General features: G+C 41.3%; 1 protein-coding gene across 2 annotated transcripts in view; it reads left to right on the top strand.

Annotated features, from left to right (window-relative positions):
* LOC126202952 (protein ABHD11-like) overlaps nt 1-17,039 on the top strand; it is a 70,141-nt gene extending 53,102 nt beyond the window's left edge. For both annotated transcript variants that reach the window (XM_049937069.1, XM_049937067.1), the window contains one exon: nt 16,798-17,039. In XM_049937069.1, the coding sequence (XP_049793026.1) occupies nt 16,798-16,936 (139 nt within the window). In that variant the 3' untranslated portion in view covers nt 16,937-17,039. The remainder of the gene's footprint in view (nt 1-16,797) is intronic.
* The last annotated feature ends 4,820 nt before the right edge of the window (nt 17,040-21,859 follow it).

The raw sequence follows: 21,859 nt of genomic DNA, 5'->3' as shown, positions 1-21,859 counted from the left end.
AATGCGTATGATAGAACATGCGTATGATAGAACATGGTCTGAACGATAGTTTTGCGAAAATTTTCCTCCGTTTGAAAATCTTTGCGGCCGCTTCTTTAGTACATCAAATTCTGCACAGAAATTAGTCATCTTACATTTAATATCTAGTCAGTTGCCGTGCTTCATTTCTGACTGTATCACTATTAGGCATAAGAATAATACGAATATAAACATGACACGATACGTATATTCTTCCGCGTTTGCTGTTGTCTCACTCTAGTTTCGTAGTTTATTACGCAGACAGGATTTAAATGAGATAGCAACAAACACGAAAGAATACATGGCAAAATGTTTATATTCGTATTATTCTTATGGTGAAGAGAATACTGCATGTGATTCACATTTCATCATGTTCCTAATAGTTAGTTGTGGCGGCACCTATCAACATTTTTCAGAACTTCCGCTTGCTTTGCACTCGATTCTAAGCCGCAGGCGGTTTTTTGGATTACAAAAACCGGAAAAAAAGTGCGGCTTAGATTCGAGTAAATGCGGTAATACACACAAAGTGATTCATATTATCAGAGCAATTACATCTTCTCAATATGATAACTGATACATTTGTCAACTCTATGATGTGGATCATTCTTTACCATTCAGCTCTCATCATAATCCTCTGAACTCTCGGACACTACTCAATGAAAAGTAGAACACTCACATGATAGCGCCCACTTCCCCATTTGGATGTAGCTATCCATAGAACAGTCCACAATGTGGTGAAGTTGCCATGATGGTTGCTCAGTGAAGTTGAACAGCGAGACAGAATCCAAGGATTGGATGGATCGCATTACAGTTGTGATCCACTACAACACTTCTCGTAATCCCACCAGACATATCAATGAATTAATCAGTATAATACATATATGTCAGAGGAGGTCACTAGGCATGGTGCAGAAGCATTTATATGTCAGTGGCATGTGACAGAGCACCTGCAACAGATCTGAGGACTGGTATGGACCATCATAGTGTCACATGTTGCAGTCAGCTGATGTTTACAGCAGGCTCTCCAGTGTACCTATTGACAATCACCCTGCACTACTGTTTTCTTATGGACTGTGATTTGGACTTCATTGTTACTTATCTTTGACATTTGGTTACCACAAGTGAAGAAGCAGACTTAAATCAACATTGATACAAGAGTCCTGTAGGACCTTTGCATAAGAAATTTTCTTTCCAACGATGGCACAACATATGTTGCTCTGCATTTAGCAGTGTAATTGTTCAATTATAAGTGCTGTTCACTGAATATCAGAGCATTTTTCATCTTTGGAATAAAAGCAAGACAATTGACTTGAAAGAACAAGTAGTAGTACTTGCAAGGTTTATCAGGCTTAATCACTTAAAACAAGAGCTCAGGAACTCATCAGCATGAATTGGACAACATAGGATATAATTCCTGGCTGCTGTATTGAAGCACGGGTGCCTCCACAGAACTCCAACACACATTATCTAAACTACACTGGCATATTAATTTTCTTTACAATCACTGTACTGTAAATCAGGATCTAATTCTATTGTCACCATGCATTGATGGAGATAGTCATTTGGAATTCAGTTCAAAGAACATTGAGGAGGTAGATTTTACTGATCATATGGCAGGCCCAGTTGTTATTGTTGTGATCTTCAGTCCAGAGACGGGTTTGATGCAGCTCTCCATGCAACTCTATCCTGTGCAAGCTCCTTTATCTCTGAGCAAATACTGCAATCTACATCTTTCTGAATCTGTTTAGTGTATTCAGCTTTTGGTCTCTCTCTATGATTTTTACCCGCCATGCTTCCCTCAAATACTAAATTGGTGATCACTTGATGCCTCAGAGTGTGTCCTACAAAATCCATACTTTCTTCTAGTCAAGTTGTGCCACAACTTTTTTTCCTCCTAATTCTATTCAGTACCACCTCATTAGTTACATAATCTACCCATCTAATCTTCAGCATTCTTCTGTAGCACCACATTTTGAAAGCATCTATTCCATTCTTGTCTAAACTATTTATTGTCCATGTTTCATTTCCACACAATCCTACTCTCTATACACATACTTTCAGAAAAGACTTCCCCACACTTAAGTCTGTATTTGATGTTAACAAATTTCTCTTCTTCTAAATGCTTTCCTTGCCATCACCAGTCTACATTTTATATCCTCGCTACTTCGACCGTCATCAGTTATTTTGGTCCCGAGAAAGCAAAACTCATCTGCTACTTTAAGCATCTCGTTCCCTAATCTAATTCCCTCAGCAACACATGATATAATTGGACTACATTCCATTATCCTCATTTTGCTTTTTTTGAGGTTCATCTTATATCCTCCTTTCAAGACACTGTTCATTCCATTCAACTGCTCTTCCAGATCCTTTGCTGTCTCAGACAGAATTAAAATGTCATTGGCAAACCTCACAGTTTTTATTTCTTCTCCATGGATTTTAATTCATACTCCAAATTTTTCTTGTTTCCTTTACTGCTTGCTCAATATACAGATTGAATAACATCGGGAATAAGCTACAACCCTGTCTCACTCCCTTCCCAACCACTGCTTCCTATTCATGCCCTCAACTCTTATAATTGCCATCTAGTTTTTATACAGATTGTAAATAGCCTTTTTCTCCCTGTATTCTATCCCTGCCACCTTCAGAATTTGAAAGAGAGTATTCCAGTCAGCATTGTCAAATGCCTTCTCTAATTCTACAAGTACTAGAAACATATGTTTGCCTGTCCTTAATCTATCTTTTAAGATAAGTCTTAGGGTCAGTATTGCCGTGTATGTTCCAATGTTTCTATGGAGTCCAAATTGATCTTCCCCTAGGCCGGCTTCTACCAGTTTTCCCATTTGTCTGTAAAGAATTTGTGTTAGTATTTTGCAGCCATGACTTAAAACCAATAGTTTTGTAATTTTCACACCTGTCTACACATGCTTTCTTTAAGATTGGAATTATTATATTCTTCTTGAAGTCTGAGGGTATTTCTCCTGTCTCATACATCTTGCTCACCAGATGGTAGTTTTGTCATGGCTGGCTCTCCCAAGCCTATCAGTAATTCTAATGGAGTGTTGTCTACTCCTGGGGCCTTGCTTCAGCTTAGATCTTTCAGTGCTCTGTCAAATTCTTCACGTATGTCCTATTCTATTTCCATAATATTGCCCTCAAGTACATCAGCCTTGTATATACCCTCTATATACTCCTTCCATCTTTCTGATTTTCCTTATTTGGTTAGAACTGGTTTTCCATCTGAGCTCTTGATATTCATACAGTTGGTTCTCTCTTCTTCAAAGGTCTCTTTAATTTTCCTGTAGGCATTATCTATCTTACCCTGTAGTGATATATGCCTCTACATCCTTAAATTTGTCCTCTAGCCATCCCTGCTTAGTCATTTTGCACTTCCTGTCGATCTCATTTTTTAATCATTTGTATTCCTTTTTGCCTGCTTCATCTGCTGAATTTTTATATTTTCTCCTTTCATCGATTAAACTCAATATTTCTTCTGTTACCCAAGGATTTCTACTAGCACTCGTCTTTTTACCTACTTGATTCTCTGCTGACTTCACTATTTCATCTCTCAAAGCTACCCATTCTTCTTCTACTGTATTTTCTTCCTCCGTTCTTGTTCCTCTCTCTGAGACTCTCTACAACCTCCAGTTCTTTCAGTTTAACCAGGTCCCATGTTCTTAAATTCCCACGTTTTTGCAGTTCCTTCAGTTTTAATCCACAGTTCATAACCAGTAAATTGTGGTCAGAGTTCACATCTGCCCCTGAAAATACAATTTAAAACATGTTTCCTATATCTGTCTTACCATTATATAATCTATCTGAAACCTTCCAGTGTCTCCAGGTCTCTTCCACGTATACAATCTTCCTTCATGATTCTTAAACCAAGTGTTAGCTATGATTAAGTTATGCTCTGTGCAAAATTCTACCAGGCGGCTTCCTCTTTCATTCCTTAACCCCATTCCATATTCACCTACTACTTTTCTTTCACTTCCTTTTCCTACTATCAAATTCCAGTCCCCCATAACTATTGAATTTTCATCTCCCTTCACTACCTGAATAATTTCTTTTATCGCATCATACATTTCTTCAATCTCTTCATCATCTGCGGAGCAAGTTGGCATATAAACTTGTGCTACTGTGGTAGGCATGGGCTTTGTGTCTATCTTGGCTACAATAATATGTTCACTATGGTGTTTGAAGTAGCTTACCTGCATTCCTGTTTCTTTATTCATTATTAAACCTACTCCTGCATAACCCCTATTTGATTTTGTGTCTATAACCCTGTATTCACCTGACCATAAGTATTGTTCCTCCTGCCACCGAACTTTAATTATTCTGACTATATCTAATTTTAACCTATCCATTTCCTTTTTTAAATTTTCTAACCTACCTGTCCAATTAAGAGATGTGACATTTCACACTCTGATCCGTAGAATGCCAATTTTCTTTCTCTTGATAACAACATCCGCCTGAGTAGTTCCTGCCCAGAGATCTGAACGGGGCACTATTTTACCTCCGGAATATTTTACTCGAGGGGACGCCACCATCATTTATCCATATAGTAAAACTGCATGCCCTTGGGAAACTCTAGTTTCCCCTTCCTTTCAGCCGAGCAGCCCCAGGAAGTGATCAAATCCAGCACTTTACAGCTCGCATGAAATGTTGTGTAGGGAACTCTCTTGGGTGTTTTAAGCGGTACTGACTGGAAACACTAGAGTGAGAGAATCTTGTACATTTACCATAGGTGATCACCACCTGAAACCATAGTACAAAGACTTCCCTCTTATATTAAAAACACCAACCATTTCCTAAATAGTTTGAAATCTGTGCCCACCCCCCTCCCACCACACGTCTTGCTCGTCGCCATTGATGCCACCTCCCTCTTTACCAACATCCCCCATGTACAACGGTTTGTCTGCTGCTGAACACTTCCTCAGTAAGTGGCCACCTGATTCCAAACCTATGACATCCTTCGTGCTCACTTAAATCAACTTTATACTTACCAACAGCTATTTCACCTTTGAGGGGCAGACATACAAACGTCAGGGGTGTGGCCGTGGGAACCAGGATGGCTCCTTCCTATGCCAGCCTTTTCACATGTCGCTTGGAGTGGGATTTCCTGGGATCCATAAGCTTTCAGCCTCTGGTTTAGTTTATAATATTATCTTCTCCACAGACAGCAAACTACATAGTCAGGATGTCCAAGGTTAATTTCCTAATCATCCTGGGGATGATGCCTCAGCACACTTTCCTCCACATAGAGATCTTATAGCCAATCTTTCATGTATCAGTTTTTTTTTTTTTTGTTTAGAAGACATGATACTACTTGAAAGCATTCATTGTCGTACAAATCTGCATGTGGGGCTTCCACCAACTTATTCCCACATACATCCTCTTGTATCCTGGCCCAGCAAATTTTAATGCCTGCTGGAAGAAAACAACTTAGACAGCCAAAAGGCAGCAACAATACCTGTGAAGCACTACAGTTACCCATATTCTTCATGTGAATGCTTCGGCCAGTAACCCTTGCCATGGTAGAGAGAAGTAGGGTTGGTGATTCATGACTCTAATACTCACTTTTGTTGTGTATATTTGCTGGCATGTGACTCTGGATTGACTCTACTGCATTATCACATTGTCTTGGTCCATCTTTTGAACCTGTTTGGTTATTGTTCACTTATCTTTAATCACTGTCTTTTGTCTTGAGTTATTTTGTTCTTACTACATCTATGACTGTGTCACCTCCTGGTCACAATGTTGATGACAAGGAAGCAGCAGCACATTCTTTAGTATCATGGAAGCCATATTGTTTTGTCTTGTGGAGCAGTAGCAACAGATGGAGTTTTTACAGAAGTTGCTCAGGTACTGATGGACAAATTTACTGTGCAGAAGAGCCAATCATTCCAAACCTTAGGGCACTTGGCAGTAGGCACTCACATATGTCCTAGTAAGGAAGATAGGGACATGTGCATGTCTCCTGAGTCTACATTTCACAGTGCATCAGGTTACAGAAGACTCATGAGAGCAGTTGTTGTTTTTGTCATGGACATCACCAGAAACATATATCCTAGTTGGGAAGTTAGTGCCACTGCTCAACCAAGATGCTCTCTCTCGGTCACCGGCATATGCTCACATATGACTAATTACTATGCCCAGAGGTATCATGTTGTTACCTCAGGGTTAGAGTTCCACAAATGCCACAAACATACCCTTCTTGGGTAACTGATTCGTAAAAACTGAGCTACAAATGCAATTTCATATGCACAGACTCAGACTGCAAAGTTTCTTATCCTGACTTCTTTTTTTCAGCTGACTCCACATCTAGAAGTGCACACAGCAGCACTGAAATTGGATGGCTGGTGAACACCTCATGACAAAGAGTCCATAGGTGTAGTACCAGTTCATACTGTCCAATGGCCACAATATTTGGTTGGTCAGACGTGTTGCCATTGTCAGGTACTCAGTTACGAGCAGTGTGTCCAGATTGATGGGTACACTAAACACACTTTGGGGAAGAGGGGCACCCTAGGTCAGTGTGATGGAATTGGGTATCTGCTATAATCCTGCAGCGAGGAACCATATGTGTGCTGCAGTCCGTAGCCTCTAGTGTGGAAATTGTTCCTGTATCTTAGGATTTCCAACCAAGTCTTTGTTCAAGTGGATCCTAGGACCACAGTTTCACTGATTAATCAGGTAATTGTCTTGGTATTTGGTAGCTTTTAGGGCAGTTCCATCCCACTTCTGGTCATTTCTCAGTTACTAAGGCCAACTAACAGGTTATGTTCTCGGTCACCTTATTCATCAGTGGTCATCCTTCAGCTACCAACATTTTCACCTCAGACATTTCTACAGCATTTGAGTTTTCTGTCTCCTGTGAAGTCGAAGTCATTTCGGGCGCAGTCCCATTTTAGGAAATGGGTGAGTTTTGTTATGCATTTGCACCTACATTTAAATCAGACTATCAAACTTGGGCTGTGCATCAGACTTCAAAGGTGGTCACCACCCACCACCAAAATACAGTGACTTATTCGTCACTCTGTGTGCAGCATTCAAACAAGAACTCTACTGACCCCAGGCTGCTGGGATAGTTGAGTCTGAATTTACCTGGCTGTTGGATATTTGCAGCTGCCTTTAGATTAAGAATCACAAATGTAACCCAGTGCGGGTCCAGGGGTTAGAATAGGCCCTGCCTGTCGTAAGAGGCAAATAAAAGGAGTCTCTCACTTTTCAGCCCTGAAAGTTCAGGTCCCATTTTATGGTTTGACCTGCCACTTTCCAAATTCTACAGAAGTGCAGGCCATATAGAGAAGGATGCCTTACATGGTGCACGAGTTGTCCATAGTGCCCTTAGATTTGATCTCCTGAACCTCTTGTCATGGCTTTGCATCTCCACCTGCAATTCAACTATATGGGTGAGGACACTTTCCAGGGTATGTCATCTTCTTCCGTTGTCTCCTGTCCTCTTTCACCCCCAAGACATTGGATTTCTCTGCACCCAGTATCCAGCACAGTAGCCAGTCTGTTGTGGTTGGGCCGGCAACAGCCATCATGCCAGGTAGCCTCTGCTGTGGCCTGGTGGCACCCATGGGGAGAGCCCCTGATCAGAGTGGGTGGCGTCAGGACGGATGACCCGCAATGAAGCGGACTAAGTCATCTCTTGCTGATGACCGTATGGCACCAGCAGTCTCAAAGAAGGGCAAGATCAAGTACAATGCTGACAGATATGACCCCTAAAATATCCCCCAATGTCCTTAACATTGACAGCTGTCACTTCTCCTTATGGCATTGAGGCAGCATTTGTGCACAGGAATGAAAACAACTCAAAACAGCCCATCACCTATTCATCGAAACCACTGGAACCAGCACAATGAGACTTCTCACAAATCGAGATGTAGGTTTCGATCATGGAATGTCCATGTCTATCTATTTGGATCAAAGTTTTCATTAATAACAAATCATAAACTATTGGTGGGTTAAACATGACAAACAGATGCCTTTATTCAATACTTACATCAGAAGTTGTACTGGCAGAGTATTTCAGAGAGAACTTGCTGAATATCATGAATAAGTTTCCTTATCATGCTATTATGATAGGGGGAAGACTTCAATTTAATCACAGCTGGTTTCAGAGACTGAGATTCATGTAAGATTATTCAGAAGGTTTTGTAAATTAGCTTGAGCAGATACTTAGAGAACAAACTCATACCACAATGTCTTACATCTCCTAGCAACAGACAGTCCTGAACTTATAAAATCAGTTAATGTTCAGGATGGTTCAGTGATCATCAGGCTGTGACAGCATCAATCACTAAAGACGTTATAAGGAATGTTAAGAAATGTAGAAAAATATTTTTGTTTAGCAAGAGTGACAGGATGCAAATTGCAAAGTATTTGTGTAGCCAGCATAAAATATTCAGTTTGGAGGACGCAAACGTGGAGCACAAATGGATAAAATTCAAAAGCAGTGTTTGATACACCTTAAACAAGTATGTATTGAGCACGATTTTAATGTAGTGGGAAGACACCCCGTGGTTAAATAACCATAGTAGAATGTTGCTACATAAGCAAAGAGAGCTTCATCACAGGTGTAAGTGAAGTCAAAGCCTAGGTAACTAGCAAAATAAAAAATAAATAAAAAAAATAAAAAAAAGCTTAAAGAGAGCAGTTTGAAGAAAATGTTCAATGAATGTGAAAGTAAAATATTGCCGTCTGATCTAGCTAAAAACTCTGATAAGTTTATGTGAAGTCATTACGTATATTCATTTCATATGTTCAGTCACTCAGTGATGATACTGGCAACAAAACAAAAGAAAAAAGAAGACCAAAATTCTGAATTCAGTCCTTCAAAACACTTCTAGCATGGAAAAGCATAATACGGTTGCTCCTTTCGGTCACACTGAGTGGTGTAGTGCAGTGGTTAGCACGCCATTCTTGCATTTAGGAGGACAATGGTTCAATCCTGCATCTGGCCAACCTGATTTAGATTTTCTGCGATTTCCCTAAATTGCTTAAGACACATGCCAGGATGGTTCCTTCAAAAGAACGCAGCTGATTTTCTTCTTTATCTTCCTCAATCTGAGATGTGCTCCATCTCTAATGACCTCATTGTCGACGGGATGTTAAACCATATCTCCTCCTCCATTCGATCATATGAACAACAAAATGACAGATATTAAAAGGAATGATCATAAAAAACAATTACAATGGCTTAATAGTGGAAAGGCATCATGATTTGGATTAAATACACGAGAGATTTTGCAGAGATTATCAAAAAATCTTGCTTCTCTTCTAACAGTAGTTTACCACAGGTTGCTGGAACAAGAAAGGGTCCCAAGCAACTGGAAAATTGCAGGTCATTCCAGTTCTCAAGAAGGGTCATAAGACAGATGCAGATAATTATATCACTGATACATCACTTTGTTGTAGAATTAGGGAACATGTACTATGCTCGCATATTGTGGGAACAAAAAACTCCTGTGAAAATCAACATGGATTTCCACAAATGGAGATCCTGTGAAACTCACCTCATTCTGTCTGTTCATGAGATCCAGAGTGTTGTAGATAATGGCACCCAGATTGAAGTTGTTTTGTTGACTTTTTCAGGAAAGCATTTGATATAGTTCCGCACTATCATTTAATGAATAAAATATGAATATATTGATTGTTTGACCATATTTTTAACAGGCTTCAGGACTTCCTTGCAGACAGAAGCCAACACATCACTCTTAATGGAACAATATCTACATATGTAATTTCAGGAGCACCCCGAGGAAATGTGATAAGACTGTTACTGTATATGTAAATGTTCTAGAGCATAACACTGGAATCTCAGTGAGGCTGTTCACAGATGATGCGATCATCTATAGCAAGGTAGCAACACCAGAAGACTGTAGTGAAATGTAGGAAATCTGCAGAGGATCGATAGTTACTGGAGGGTGTTGCAGTTGTCATTGAACATAAATCAGTGTAGCATAAGTGGGCAAATAAATCCACTTCTGTATGATTATGCCATTGGCAGTAAGTACTGGATACATTAATTGCTGTAAAATATGTACGAGTAACCGTCCAGAATGACCTAAAGTAGAATGGTCACATGAAACAAATTTTAGGAAAATTGGATGTCAAGCTGAGATTCATTGTGGAGGAATCTCAAGGAAATGTAATTCATCCATTTAAGATGTGGCTTACAAAACACTTATTTGATCAGTTTTTGAACATCACTCTCAGTCTGATATCCTCACCAGTTTGCATTAATAGAAGAGTTAGATAAGATCCAACAAAGACCATGACAGCCTCATGGAGATTCTCTACAAACTCCAGTGGCAAGTTCGAAAAAGAGAGGTGTTGTGCTCAAATAGAAGTTTGCTATTGAAATCCTCTGCCATGCACCATACTGTGGCTCACAGAAATAGACGTGGGTGCATATGGCATTATTGGACCCCACTCTAACCTCACAGAACAGGCACCTCAGCACCTTTAATGTTATTGTTTCTGAGTGGGAACAGTTATATCATCCATTAGAAGCCAAGAGCATATAACTGACAAAACCATCTGCATGAATTTCTTGCAGCTCAGTTTGTTTCTCCCTCCATCTTTACATCTTGGGCCTGTTGATCTTCCATTTGTTGAAACTACGAAATTCCTGGGGCTCATGCTCAATGGGAAACAACACTCTTTGTCGTCCCATGTGTCTTACCTGGCAGCCCGCTGTACGCGGTCCCTCAATGTTTTGTGTGTCCTCAATGGTACTTTTTGGGGTGCCGATCAAATTACCCTCCTCCGTTTGTACTGGTTCCATGTCCATTCGAAACTAGACTATGGGTGCCTTGTTTCCGCATCTGCACGTCCATCCCTCTTACGCCATATTAACACTATCCTCTATTGTGGCATCCATTTGGCCACTGGCGCCTTTTACCCTAGCCTGGTTGAGAGTCTGTATGCTGAAGTCGCTGAACTATCACTGTCCTACCGCCATGACTTTGTCCTCGGCAGGTTTGTTGGCTGTTTGTCTGCCATGCGTGGCCACTCATCCTATGCCTCCTTCTTCGATGATCCCTTTGATCGCCAGTATACAGTGCATTCCCCTTCTCAGTCACCTCCTGGAGTTTGCTTTCGGCAATTGCTCCAGCGGCTTGACTTCACACTACCTGCAACTTTCCCAGTGGGTGTGAACCCTTCAACACCTTGGCTTCGTGAAGTGGCCTGCGTTAATCTTGGTCTTCATTCGCTTCCTAAGGATACTACTCCAGCCTCACTCTATTGCCTTGAGTTTCACAACCTTTGCGTGGAATTTTGCAATAGTACCTCTGTGTACACTGATGGCTCTCAGACTGTCCGTGGTGTCAGGTGTGCCTTTGTCATAGGCGCCCACCTCTTTCAGTATCGGCTTCCAGCACAATGCTCAGTATTTACAGCTGTGCTCTTTGCATAGTGTCAGGCCATGGAGTACATGTGGCAACACAGACTTCTCAGTTGTGTTCTCTGCTCAGACACTCTCAGCGCCCTTCAAAGTCTATGTGCGCTGTACACCTCCCATCCCTTGAATGCAACGGGTCGAGGAAAACTGTCACTTGCTCACTCTTGGTGGAGCCACTGTGATGTTTATGTGGGTTCCTGGTCATGTCGGTCTGCCAGGAAACGAGGCTGCTGCAGAGGCTGCTGTCCTCGTACCTCAGCCCACTAGTTCCTATATTCCCTCCAGTGATCTCTGTGTTGCCGTCTGTCAGGAGGTTGTGTTCCTTTAGCATTGTCATTGGTCCTCTCTTCAAGGGAGTAAACTCTGGATTATTAAGCCTCTCCCAGCGGGTTGGACGACCTCCTCTTGGCCCTTCCACCAGGAGGAGGTCATTTTAACTAGGTTGTGTATTGGGCACTGCCGTTTTAGCCATCGTCATTTGATAAGTGGTGCTCCCCCACCTCCCTGTACACATTGCACCCTAGTTTTAACTGCCCGATGCTGCATGGGCTGTTGACTGCTTTTCACTTTTTATCTGAAGCAATATTGTGAAGATCACTTAATTTTTAGTTTTGGACCTCCATTTCTGTATAGTGCTGTTTGTAGCCCTTTCTTCGTGTCCCTGCTTTTAGCTGTCTTCTCTTATGTCAATTGGGCTTGACATACAGTAGATTTTTTAACTCCTCTCTTTCTTCATGTTCTATAGTTTTGACTTGGGTGCATATGACCCCACTTGTTTTTGTGCCCTAAAACAAAACAAAAACAAAACTCTTTCAAACAGTGATGATAATATTGGATCAGCTCTCTGTTCCCCGTCGGCTCATGTTTCTTCTTCTATCATGTCATTAGCCAAGTCCTCTGTCTCATAGAGGCCAACAGTGTACTTTTTCCACTCATCCACTCTCTCCTCTGTATTAAACAGTGGAATCCCATTGTGCTCTTAATGTTACTGCCCTTGCTTGTAATTTAACCGAAGCTTGTTTTACTTCTGCTTGCTGAGTGCATTCTTCCGACTATCTTTTCTTTTTAGATTTCTTTACATTTTTCATGCAGTTGTTTCACCTTAGTTTCCCTCCAGTTCCTATTTATTACATTTCTAAATGACTTGTATTTCTGTGTTCCTGAATTTCCCTGCACATTTTTGGACTTCCTCCGTTTGTCGATCCACTGAAGTATTTCTTCTGTTAACCATGGTTTATTCATAGTTATCATCCTTCTACTTAAGTTTCTCATTCCAGCTTCTGCGATTGCGCTTTCTAGAGATGCCCATTCCTGTACAAAAGCTGTCAACTGAGCTATTTATTGTCACAGTATCTGTAGCATCAGAGAACTTCTAATGTATCTCTTCAGTAGTACTTTTGTATCCCACTTCTTTATGTTTTGATTCTTCTGGACTAATTTCTTAGACTTCAGCCTATTCTTCATTATAATTAAATTGGATCATAGTCTATCTCTGTTCCTGGGTATGCTTTACAATCCAATATCTGATTTCGGAATCACTGCACGAACACGATGTAACTGGAATCTTCCTGTATCTCCCATCCTTTTCCAAGCATACCTCCTCTTCTTGTTATTCTTGAAGAGAATATTTGTTATTACTGCTATTTATTGCAGAACTCAATTAGTCTTTCTCCTCTGTTCTTCCTACTATCAAGCCCTTATTCTCCAATAACCCTTTCTCCACTGCCTCCCTACAACCACTTTCCAGTCCTGCATGACTGTTAGATTTCATTTTCCTTTACATACTGAATTATCTATTCAGTAGCCTCATAAACTCTCTCTCTCTCTCTCTTCATCATCTGCATGTTATGTTGGCACGCATACCTGAGCTATTCTTGTTGTTATTGATTTGTTCTCAATTATGATAACAATCCTCTCACTGAACTGTTCACAGCAACTCACTATCTGCCCTGCCTTCATATCCATGATGATGAACTCTTCTCCCATTATACCATGTTTTTGCTGCTGTTGATATTACCCTTACACATCTGACCAGAAATGCTTGTCTTCTTTCGATGTTACTTCACTGGCCCCTGCTGTATCTAGATTCAGCCTCTGCATTTCCCTTTTCAGATTTTCTAGGTTCCCTACCATGTTCAAACTTCTGGCATTTCATGCTCTGACTCATAGAACATTAGGTTTACATTTATTATTCACTCGTTTTCTCGTGGTTGCCTCTCCCTTGGTAGTCCCCTCCTGGAGATCCGAATGGGGGCCTGTCTGGAATCATTTGCCAGTGGAAAGATCATTGACACTTTTTCAGTTAGAAGCCACATTGCTTGGATACACATATGTAATTTTAATGCAGTAGTTTCCATTGCCTTTTGCATCCTCAAGCCATTGATCATTGCTGATTCTTCCATCTTATAGGGACAGTTTCCCACCTCAAGGGCAAGAGAGTGTACTGAACTGCTGTCCACTCATCCACCCTCTCTGGCTGGGCCATTAGCAGCACGAGGGTGACTTCTTATGCCAGAAGTCTTTGCCCACCATTGCTGATGATTTTTATTCAAAATTTAAGCAATGGTGAGTTTTGAACCTGGGACCCTGGATATTTTGATTTGTAGTCAAGAGTATAAATTGCTTGTTGTCAGATCGAATGAGCGTGGGGGCCAAGAAAAACAAACTCTGTCATTTGGCCCTTGCAAGCAATCCGGTGGTTGAGTATAACATTGTTTAACCAGTTGTGTACTGAGTTATCGAGTGTGGCAGTGCACCATCTTGCTGCCAAATAAAGCTCAATCGTTCAGCTTCTTCAAATGCAGGAACAGACGTAGTTGAAGCACATAAAGATAAGAAACACAAGTTACAGTTTCTTCATCGAAAAAGAAAGGCCCATAAACTTTCCATGATGAAATGGAACAAAAAATATTAAAGTCAGGGGAGTCTCAATGCAGCTGTGCCATTTTGTGGGGATCTGCTGACCCCAGGATGCACACATTGTGCGTGTTCACACTGCCACTTAAGTAAAATGTTGATTCATTATTGGAGACGATACAATTCAGAAAGTCTTTGTCATCATGCAACAACATTCATTTGCAAAGTTGGCATATAAACTGCAGTTTGTATGATTCAGAGCTTGTAACAACTGCAAAGATAAGGACCTATTTGTCAGCATCTCCTTAAGTCTCCCACAGACATCACTTAAATTACTAATTCACCTATGTATGATGTCATTTGGAGATTACAGTGGAACTTACTACAGAATGCACATTGTACTGTAACAACAAATTCTGTCCTTGCAAACCATAAAACACTAAAAGCTTTCTGTTCACTGGTTGCAATATTTGCTACTAGCGCATTCTAGCAGAAGACACGGAAACAGTGCATGCACATACACACAGATATACAAACAAAACTGTTGCTCTTTCATTTGATGTATTATTTATAAGTGTAAGTTGAATGTAAGGAATGCTACAAAGTCTTAAGGACCCTGCTACTCATTTTGAAACACCTGGTATATGACTTGTTCTCACTTAAGCCACCCAGGAGGGAACAAGTGATTTTCAGATACACAGTCTGAAAAATGGCAATGCTATTCAGATAATGGGTTCCTTTTCTGGTGATGAACCACCAGTTTTTTGTGCTTTTACTGTGCAGATTACTGCTTGCTGTCTTTTAGCAAAATATTTTATATGACTAGAGAGCAATAATTCCATTGCGGTCATGATAATATAAAATTTGCACCATGGATATTGGGGAAATGGAACTTGCTATTGATGTTGGCTTGATAGTCAGGTTCATATTGCTAGTCTATACACATATTGTAATAATACTTAGAAAGAGTATTTGTTGTGCAAATGGACCAATGTCTATTGACATTAACAAACTGTAAGTAGGGTAAATTAGAATGTCACTGGTGTTCATTGCAGGAGTCTAGTGCAAGCCATTTACGAGATATGATATTGTGCAGCATTTCCACACCAACACATGTTTGTGTCATTGAATCTGTGTAATTGCTTGGTACAATGTTGTTATGTTTGCTTACAGTGTGCTTGTGTGATGCTTGAGTGCAATGTGACTTGCTAATCAGTCAGTGTGCGACAGTCCAAGCAGTAGGTTCGGAGGGCTGATGGGATTTACCAATGCAGAAAAATCTGACATGCTTATGGTGTAGGGAGAGTGTAGGAAGAATGCAGTTCATTCTTGTGTGGTGTATGTGGCAAGTCATCTTGCCAATTATGTATCATCCTCATCAAACAGTTACATGAAAGTGGTAGTGTAACACCTAGACAACATAACAGGACAAAGTGACAACAGAAGAGGGGGAAATTAATATTCTTGCTGCTGTTGCAGTTGATTCGTACATTAGCTCCCACACAATCACATGAGGAAATGGCATGACTTAGGCAAGTGTCATATGTATTCTCCACCGACATAGGTTCCATCCCTATCACACCTCTCTCCATCAAGAGGTGCATGGAAACTATTATAAGAATCACATGAACTCATATACATGGGCATTATAACAGGATTGTTCAAATGCATCTTCTTTAGTGATTATGCCACATTTACCTATCATGGCTATGTGAACTGCCAAAACATGCACTATCGATCTGTTGTCAAGCCCTGTTGGCTTTGTCACATGGAACATCACCGTCCAAAGAGTGTAGATGTGTGGTGTGGGATAGTGAACCATCAGCTCATAAGCCCATGTCTGACTGACTGAACATGGAATGCACCCAAGTATTGCAGCCTCCTAGCATACCATCGTCTACAGATGCTAGAAGATGGTCCTCGATAGAGTAGGAGGAACCTCTGGTACCAACATGATGGCTGTCCAGCCCATAGTGCACGAAGTATTACAGCTTCATGAATTGTTTCCCATTTGGACGAAGAGATGCTGTGTCTTCACTGACCCATTTTCTGGATTTGACACCTGCAGGCTTTTTTCTGTGGAGAAAGTTGAAAGGCGCTGTCGTCAAGGACATACCAACTATATCCAATGATAACATATTCCTGCAGCCTACTCGAAGACCTCCACTGAAACACTAGCATGTGTGCAGCAGTCATTTGATACCAGACAGGAAGCATGTATTGTCACTGCCGGTGGTCATTTTGAACACAACCAGCGATTCTCAGTTGTCATTACTGGTCAGAATCCACATAACTAATGCATGAATTTGCATTGTTCTGCAAGGTATTTTACCTGTATTGGTATATTGGTCTGGAAACTAATTTACCCTACTTTTAGTTTGGTAATGTCAATAAGTATTGCGCTCTCTCTCTCTCTCTCTCTCTCTCTCTCTCTCTTGTACTTGGTATACTTACATACTTAATGCTGTATATTTAGTTGCAATGCATTGGAGTACTTTTTCCTCCTCTAGAAAAGAAGATGAGCAGGAAATTAAGAAAATCTTCCCATCAGCAACTTTCAAGTACATTCCCGGTGCTGGACACTGGGTACATGCAGATAAACCTAATGAGTTTGTGGAAGAAGTCTGCAGATTTTTAACAGGAAAGTAGAATTAACTCTTTCTTTTGAAAGTGAGAGTTGAGTGGCCCATTTATTTTTAAGATTTATTTAATTTTTTGTGTCCTGTGTTCAAATAAAATTTATTGTAATTTATTCTGTATACATTACTTTGTCATATTAAATAAGGTTTCCAATAAATGATGAATGCAAACCAGTTGTCATAAAATTAATTTTCACATGTTTAACATTACTCCCTTCATTGAACATACCTAATGGTGCTATTGTATACTAGCTAAAGTAAATACATTTTATTTTAATGTGGCACTTTAAGTAAGCCTCTTGGTCTTTGGATTCCAAAATTCACTTCAAAACATTTAAGGGGACCTGTCTTGAATATCAGAGTGTATTCCTCTTGAACTATAACACTGAATGGCATTTGGTTAAGCAGTAATATAACATTTGTTTATTTATTTATCAATAATAGCTTAATTACTACAAGAGTTTGTTCATCCAGTGAATCTTGAACAAACATTTAGTTTTTGGTACCATTACCACAGACATTGTGTACCAAATGTCACTCAAAGTATAGTGGCTACTCACCATATAGTGATGATGCTGAGTTGCAGATAGTCACAACCGAAAAGAACTGTCAGACAAAGCTTTCAGCCAAACAGGCATTCACAAGAACTAGACACCATACACACACTAGAAGAAGTGCAACTCACATGCACATGGCACAGTCTCTGGCTGCCAAGGCCAAACTGTGAGCAGCAGCACATAATGGGAGCAGCAAACTGGGTGGGAGGTAAAGAGGAAGCTCGGGCATAGAGGGGGAGGGACACAGAAATAGGGGAGGGAGACTGTAAACTGCTGCTTGTGGGAGAATACAGGGATGAGGTGGGGAGAGGATAGGGCAGCTGGGTGCAGTCGGGAGATAGACAGAGGGTCGGGGGGGGGGGGGGGGGCAGCAGAAAAGGAGAGAAGTGAAAATACTGTGAGTGCATACGTGGAACAGAGAACTGTGTAGTGCTGGAAAGAGAACAGGCAAGAGCATAGGTAGGTAAAGGACAATGACTACTGAACGTTGAGCCCAGGGGGGTTACTGAAATGTAGGATATATTCTAGGCAGTGTTCTGAACTGTGCAATTCAGAAAAGCCGGTGATTTCGGGGAGGATCCAGATGGCATAATTTGTGAAGCAGTCATTGAAATGAAGAAAGTTGTGTTAGGCAACATGCTCAGCAACGGTGGTCCATCTGATTCTTGGCTGCCAGTTTGTCAGTGGCCATTCATATGGACAGACAGCTTGTTTGTTTTCTTGACTATGTAGAATACAGCACAGTGGCTGCAGCTTAGCTTGAGGATCATATGACTGGTTTCACAGATAGCCCTGCCTTTGATGTGATAGGTGATGCATGTGACCGGGCTAAGATGGTAGTGTAGGGATTGTGTAGGGGACAGGTCTTGCACCTAGGTCTACTACAGGGATTAGAGCCATGAGGCAAGGAGTTGGAAGCAGGGGGTTGTGTAGGTTCGGTGGGCAGCAGAATTCCACTGTATGGCAAGTGGAAAAGATAGTGGGTAGGATATTCATCATTTCAGGATGCAACAAGAAATCATTAAAACCTTAGTGGAAAATGTGATTCATTTGCTCCAGTCCTGGTTGATATTGAGTCATGAGGGGAATGCTCCTCTGTGGTTGGATGGTGGGACTTCGGGAGATGGTGGGTGACTGGACAGCTAAGGCATGTGTTCGTACAATGTTGGGAGGTTAATTACAGTCTGTGAAGGCATCAGTGAGACACTTGGGATACTTCAATATGGGCTACTCATGACTGCAGATGTGACGTCTACGGGCAGCTAGGCTGTATGGAAGGAACTTCTTGGTATGGAGTGGGTGGCAGCTTTTGAAGTGGATGTATAGCTGGTGCTTAGTAGGTTTGATGTGGGTGGAATCATTGATGTGGCTATCTTTGTGGTGTTCAAGCCAGAGAAAGGTTGCTTGTTGGTTTGAGGAGGACCAGATGGAGTGAATGAGGGAGAAGGTGTTGAGGCTCTGGCAGAATGTGGTAGAATTTCCTCGTCTTCAATCCTGATCACGAAGATCTCATCAGCGAATCTGAACCAGGTGAGGGGTTTGGGATTCTGGTTGGTTAGAAAGGATTCCTCTAGATGGCCCACAAATGGGTTGGTACAGGATGGCACCATGTGGGTGCTCATAGCCGTGCCCCAGATTTGTTGGTAGGTGATGCCATCAAAGGAGAAGTAATTGTGGGTGACCATGTAGTCAGTCATGGTGACTAGCTAGGATGTTGTAAGTTTGGAACCCGTCAGGCATTGGGAAAGGTAGTGTTCAATAGTGGCACAGCAGTGGATGTTAGGGATGTTAGTGTAAAGGGAGGTGGCATCAGTAGTAATGAACAGGGCACGATATGATAAAGGAACATGAACTGTGGAGAGTTGGTGGAGGAAATGGTTGGTATCTTTTATGTAGGAGGGGAGGTTTTGAGTAATAGGCTGAAAGTTTTGGTCTGTGAGAGCAGAGATTCTGTTAGTGGGGGCACAGTAACCAGCCACAATGTGGCTTCCTGAGTGCTTGGGTTTATAGACTTTAGGAAGCATGTAGAAGGTGGTAGTGCAGGGAGTGGTAGGGGTGAGGGGAGAGATAGAATCTGAAGGGACGTTCTGGGATGGGCAAAAGGATATGAGGAGAGACTGGAGATTGGAGATTGTGTTGGATTTCTAGAATGGGGTCGCTGTGGAGGGTTTGTAGATGGATGAATGAGACAGTTGGCAGAGTCTGTCTGCCAGTTAATCCTTACAGTTCAAAACAACAGTGGTGGAGCCTTTGTCAGCAGGTAGGATTATAAGGTTGGGATCAGGCTTCAGGTAGTGGATTGCAGATCTTTCTGGGGATATAAGGTTAACTTGAATGTTGAGAGATTTGAGAATGATGATGATGATGATCCAAGGTTTGAGGTTAATAAATTCTGAAAAGTTAACAGGGTGGTTTGGGGCAGTGGGAATGGATCATGGTTGGCTGGAGGAGTGAACTGATTTACGCAGGGTTCAAAATTGGTCTTAGGGTCAGTCTGATGGTAGGGTTGCTGGCAAAAAAGTCTTTCCACTGTAGGGACCAGGAGGAGGAGAGATGGTCTTTAACAAGTCCTGAATGATTGAATTTGGGAGTGGGGCAAAAGGTGAAGCCTTTGGAAAGGACTGATACTTATGTGGGGGGTAAGGCTTTTGGAGAAAAGGTTCGTGACTGTATTATGTATCTGTTTAGGTTCTGGATTCTGTATAGTGATGGGAGTGAGTTTTTGAGGATGGGGTGAATGTAGTAGGTCTGCAAGGCAGTGTTTGTCAACCATGAAGGGATGTGGTTGAGGTTTGGAGGTGCTTGTAGAGGTGGTGGATAGTGGTAGTCCAAGGCAGGAGTGTGTGTGTGTGTGTGTGTGTGTGTGTGTGTGTGTGTGTGTGTGTGTGGTCCAACTCTGACAAAGGCCTGTTCGGTCGAAAACTTTGTTTGAAAGTCTTTTTTTTTTTTGTTTGTGCCTATGTGTCTCTCAGTATCTCTGCTGTCTGGTGAGTAGCAACTATCCTTTTCATAATATTGTAATTATTCTGTCCTGGATGTTCTACACTTTCCATTGTTTGATTTTGTCTGATGGCTTTTCTTCCATCCCATAACCTAGTGCTCTTTTCCATTATTACTATTTTCTAACGCATTACTATACTCAGTGTCCATCCTTCTTTCTCTTCTTTCTTGTGTTTCGTTTGTTGCCTTCCTAACTACACAGTATAGTCTACTTAAGAGTCACACTGTATCAACCATCTCAGCCATGCACAATGGACAGCTATAGAACCATTCTGATTGTTAGTGTAGCATCTCATGTCCAACATTACTCCTGACAATAATAATACTAGACCTTCAAATTGAAAACTCTTTCTGCATCACTCTCACATATTTGTCATGTTAATTTCCATACCTTCCTGTGCCACACGAACTTGTATCTCAGCGTACCAACCCCTCCCCACGCACCACTCCTCCTCTTTATTTTAGTTTCCACCTACTTACTTCAGCTAATATAGTCGCATCAGCCATGCCCCTTCTTCACACTTATCCACCCACAGACCTGTAATTCACATTACAATCTCTTTATTCTTTCTTTGATCTCATGGTGTTTTCATGTCAATTTCAGTTGGTTTTCACAATTCGCTATCAGACTACTCCCTCAGATTTCATCTTGTTTCCCCATACTTGTCCAATCCATCAGTTTTGTGATTTTGCACATGTTTTTTGGTGTATTATCACAAAGTTTTTTGGGTGTATTTGTGTGTTATTTACATATTTTTATGCTTTACCATGAATCCTTGCTCCTTACATCTGCATTAGTACAGAAAAATTTCATTATCTGTAGCCAGAACCCAGTCCCACATATTGCTCCTGCATTGTTGTTTGGATCATGGAAACCTGCAAATAGACTTACCATCAAATTATCCAACTCTAGCTGCCACTCTTCTTACCAAAATGACCCCCACCTGTTCAGATTCCACCATTCCTTAACCCTCACCAATACCGTCCTACAGAACCATGTCAATCAGACCCAAACCTCCTTGCAATACCTCCTCTTTATCCATAAATTTCTCCCAGTGTGCAATCCCAAATTGCTAGATCTCATATCACACATTGAAACACTTGCCCTCCAGGAACTAGGGTAGCATGCACAACGCCACCTCAAAAAATTCTGCACCCTGTTCACTTCCTACTCCCTCCACCTCTACAACACTCTCTGAACCTCCCCCTCATCTCCTCATAGCTGACAAACCCTACCTTGCACACCTACTACATTTATCCCATTCTGAAAAACTCACTCCCCCACCATGCAGAGTCCACAGCATAAACAGACCCGTAACACAATCACAAACCAATCCTCCAGAAGCCTTAACCCCACAGAATTATCAGTCCTTTCC

Source organism: Schistocerca nitens, chromosome 9 (assembly GCF_023898315.1).
Source record: "Schistocerca nitens isolate TAMUIC-IGC-003100 chromosome 9, iqSchNite1.1, whole genome shotgun sequence".
Classification (NCBI taxonomy): domain Eukaryota; kingdom Metazoa; phylum Arthropoda; class Insecta; order Orthoptera; family Acrididae; genus Schistocerca; species Schistocerca nitens.
The sequence above is the reverse complement of the archived record's forward strand: the minus strand, read 5'-3'. Positions and strand labels throughout refer to the sequence as shown.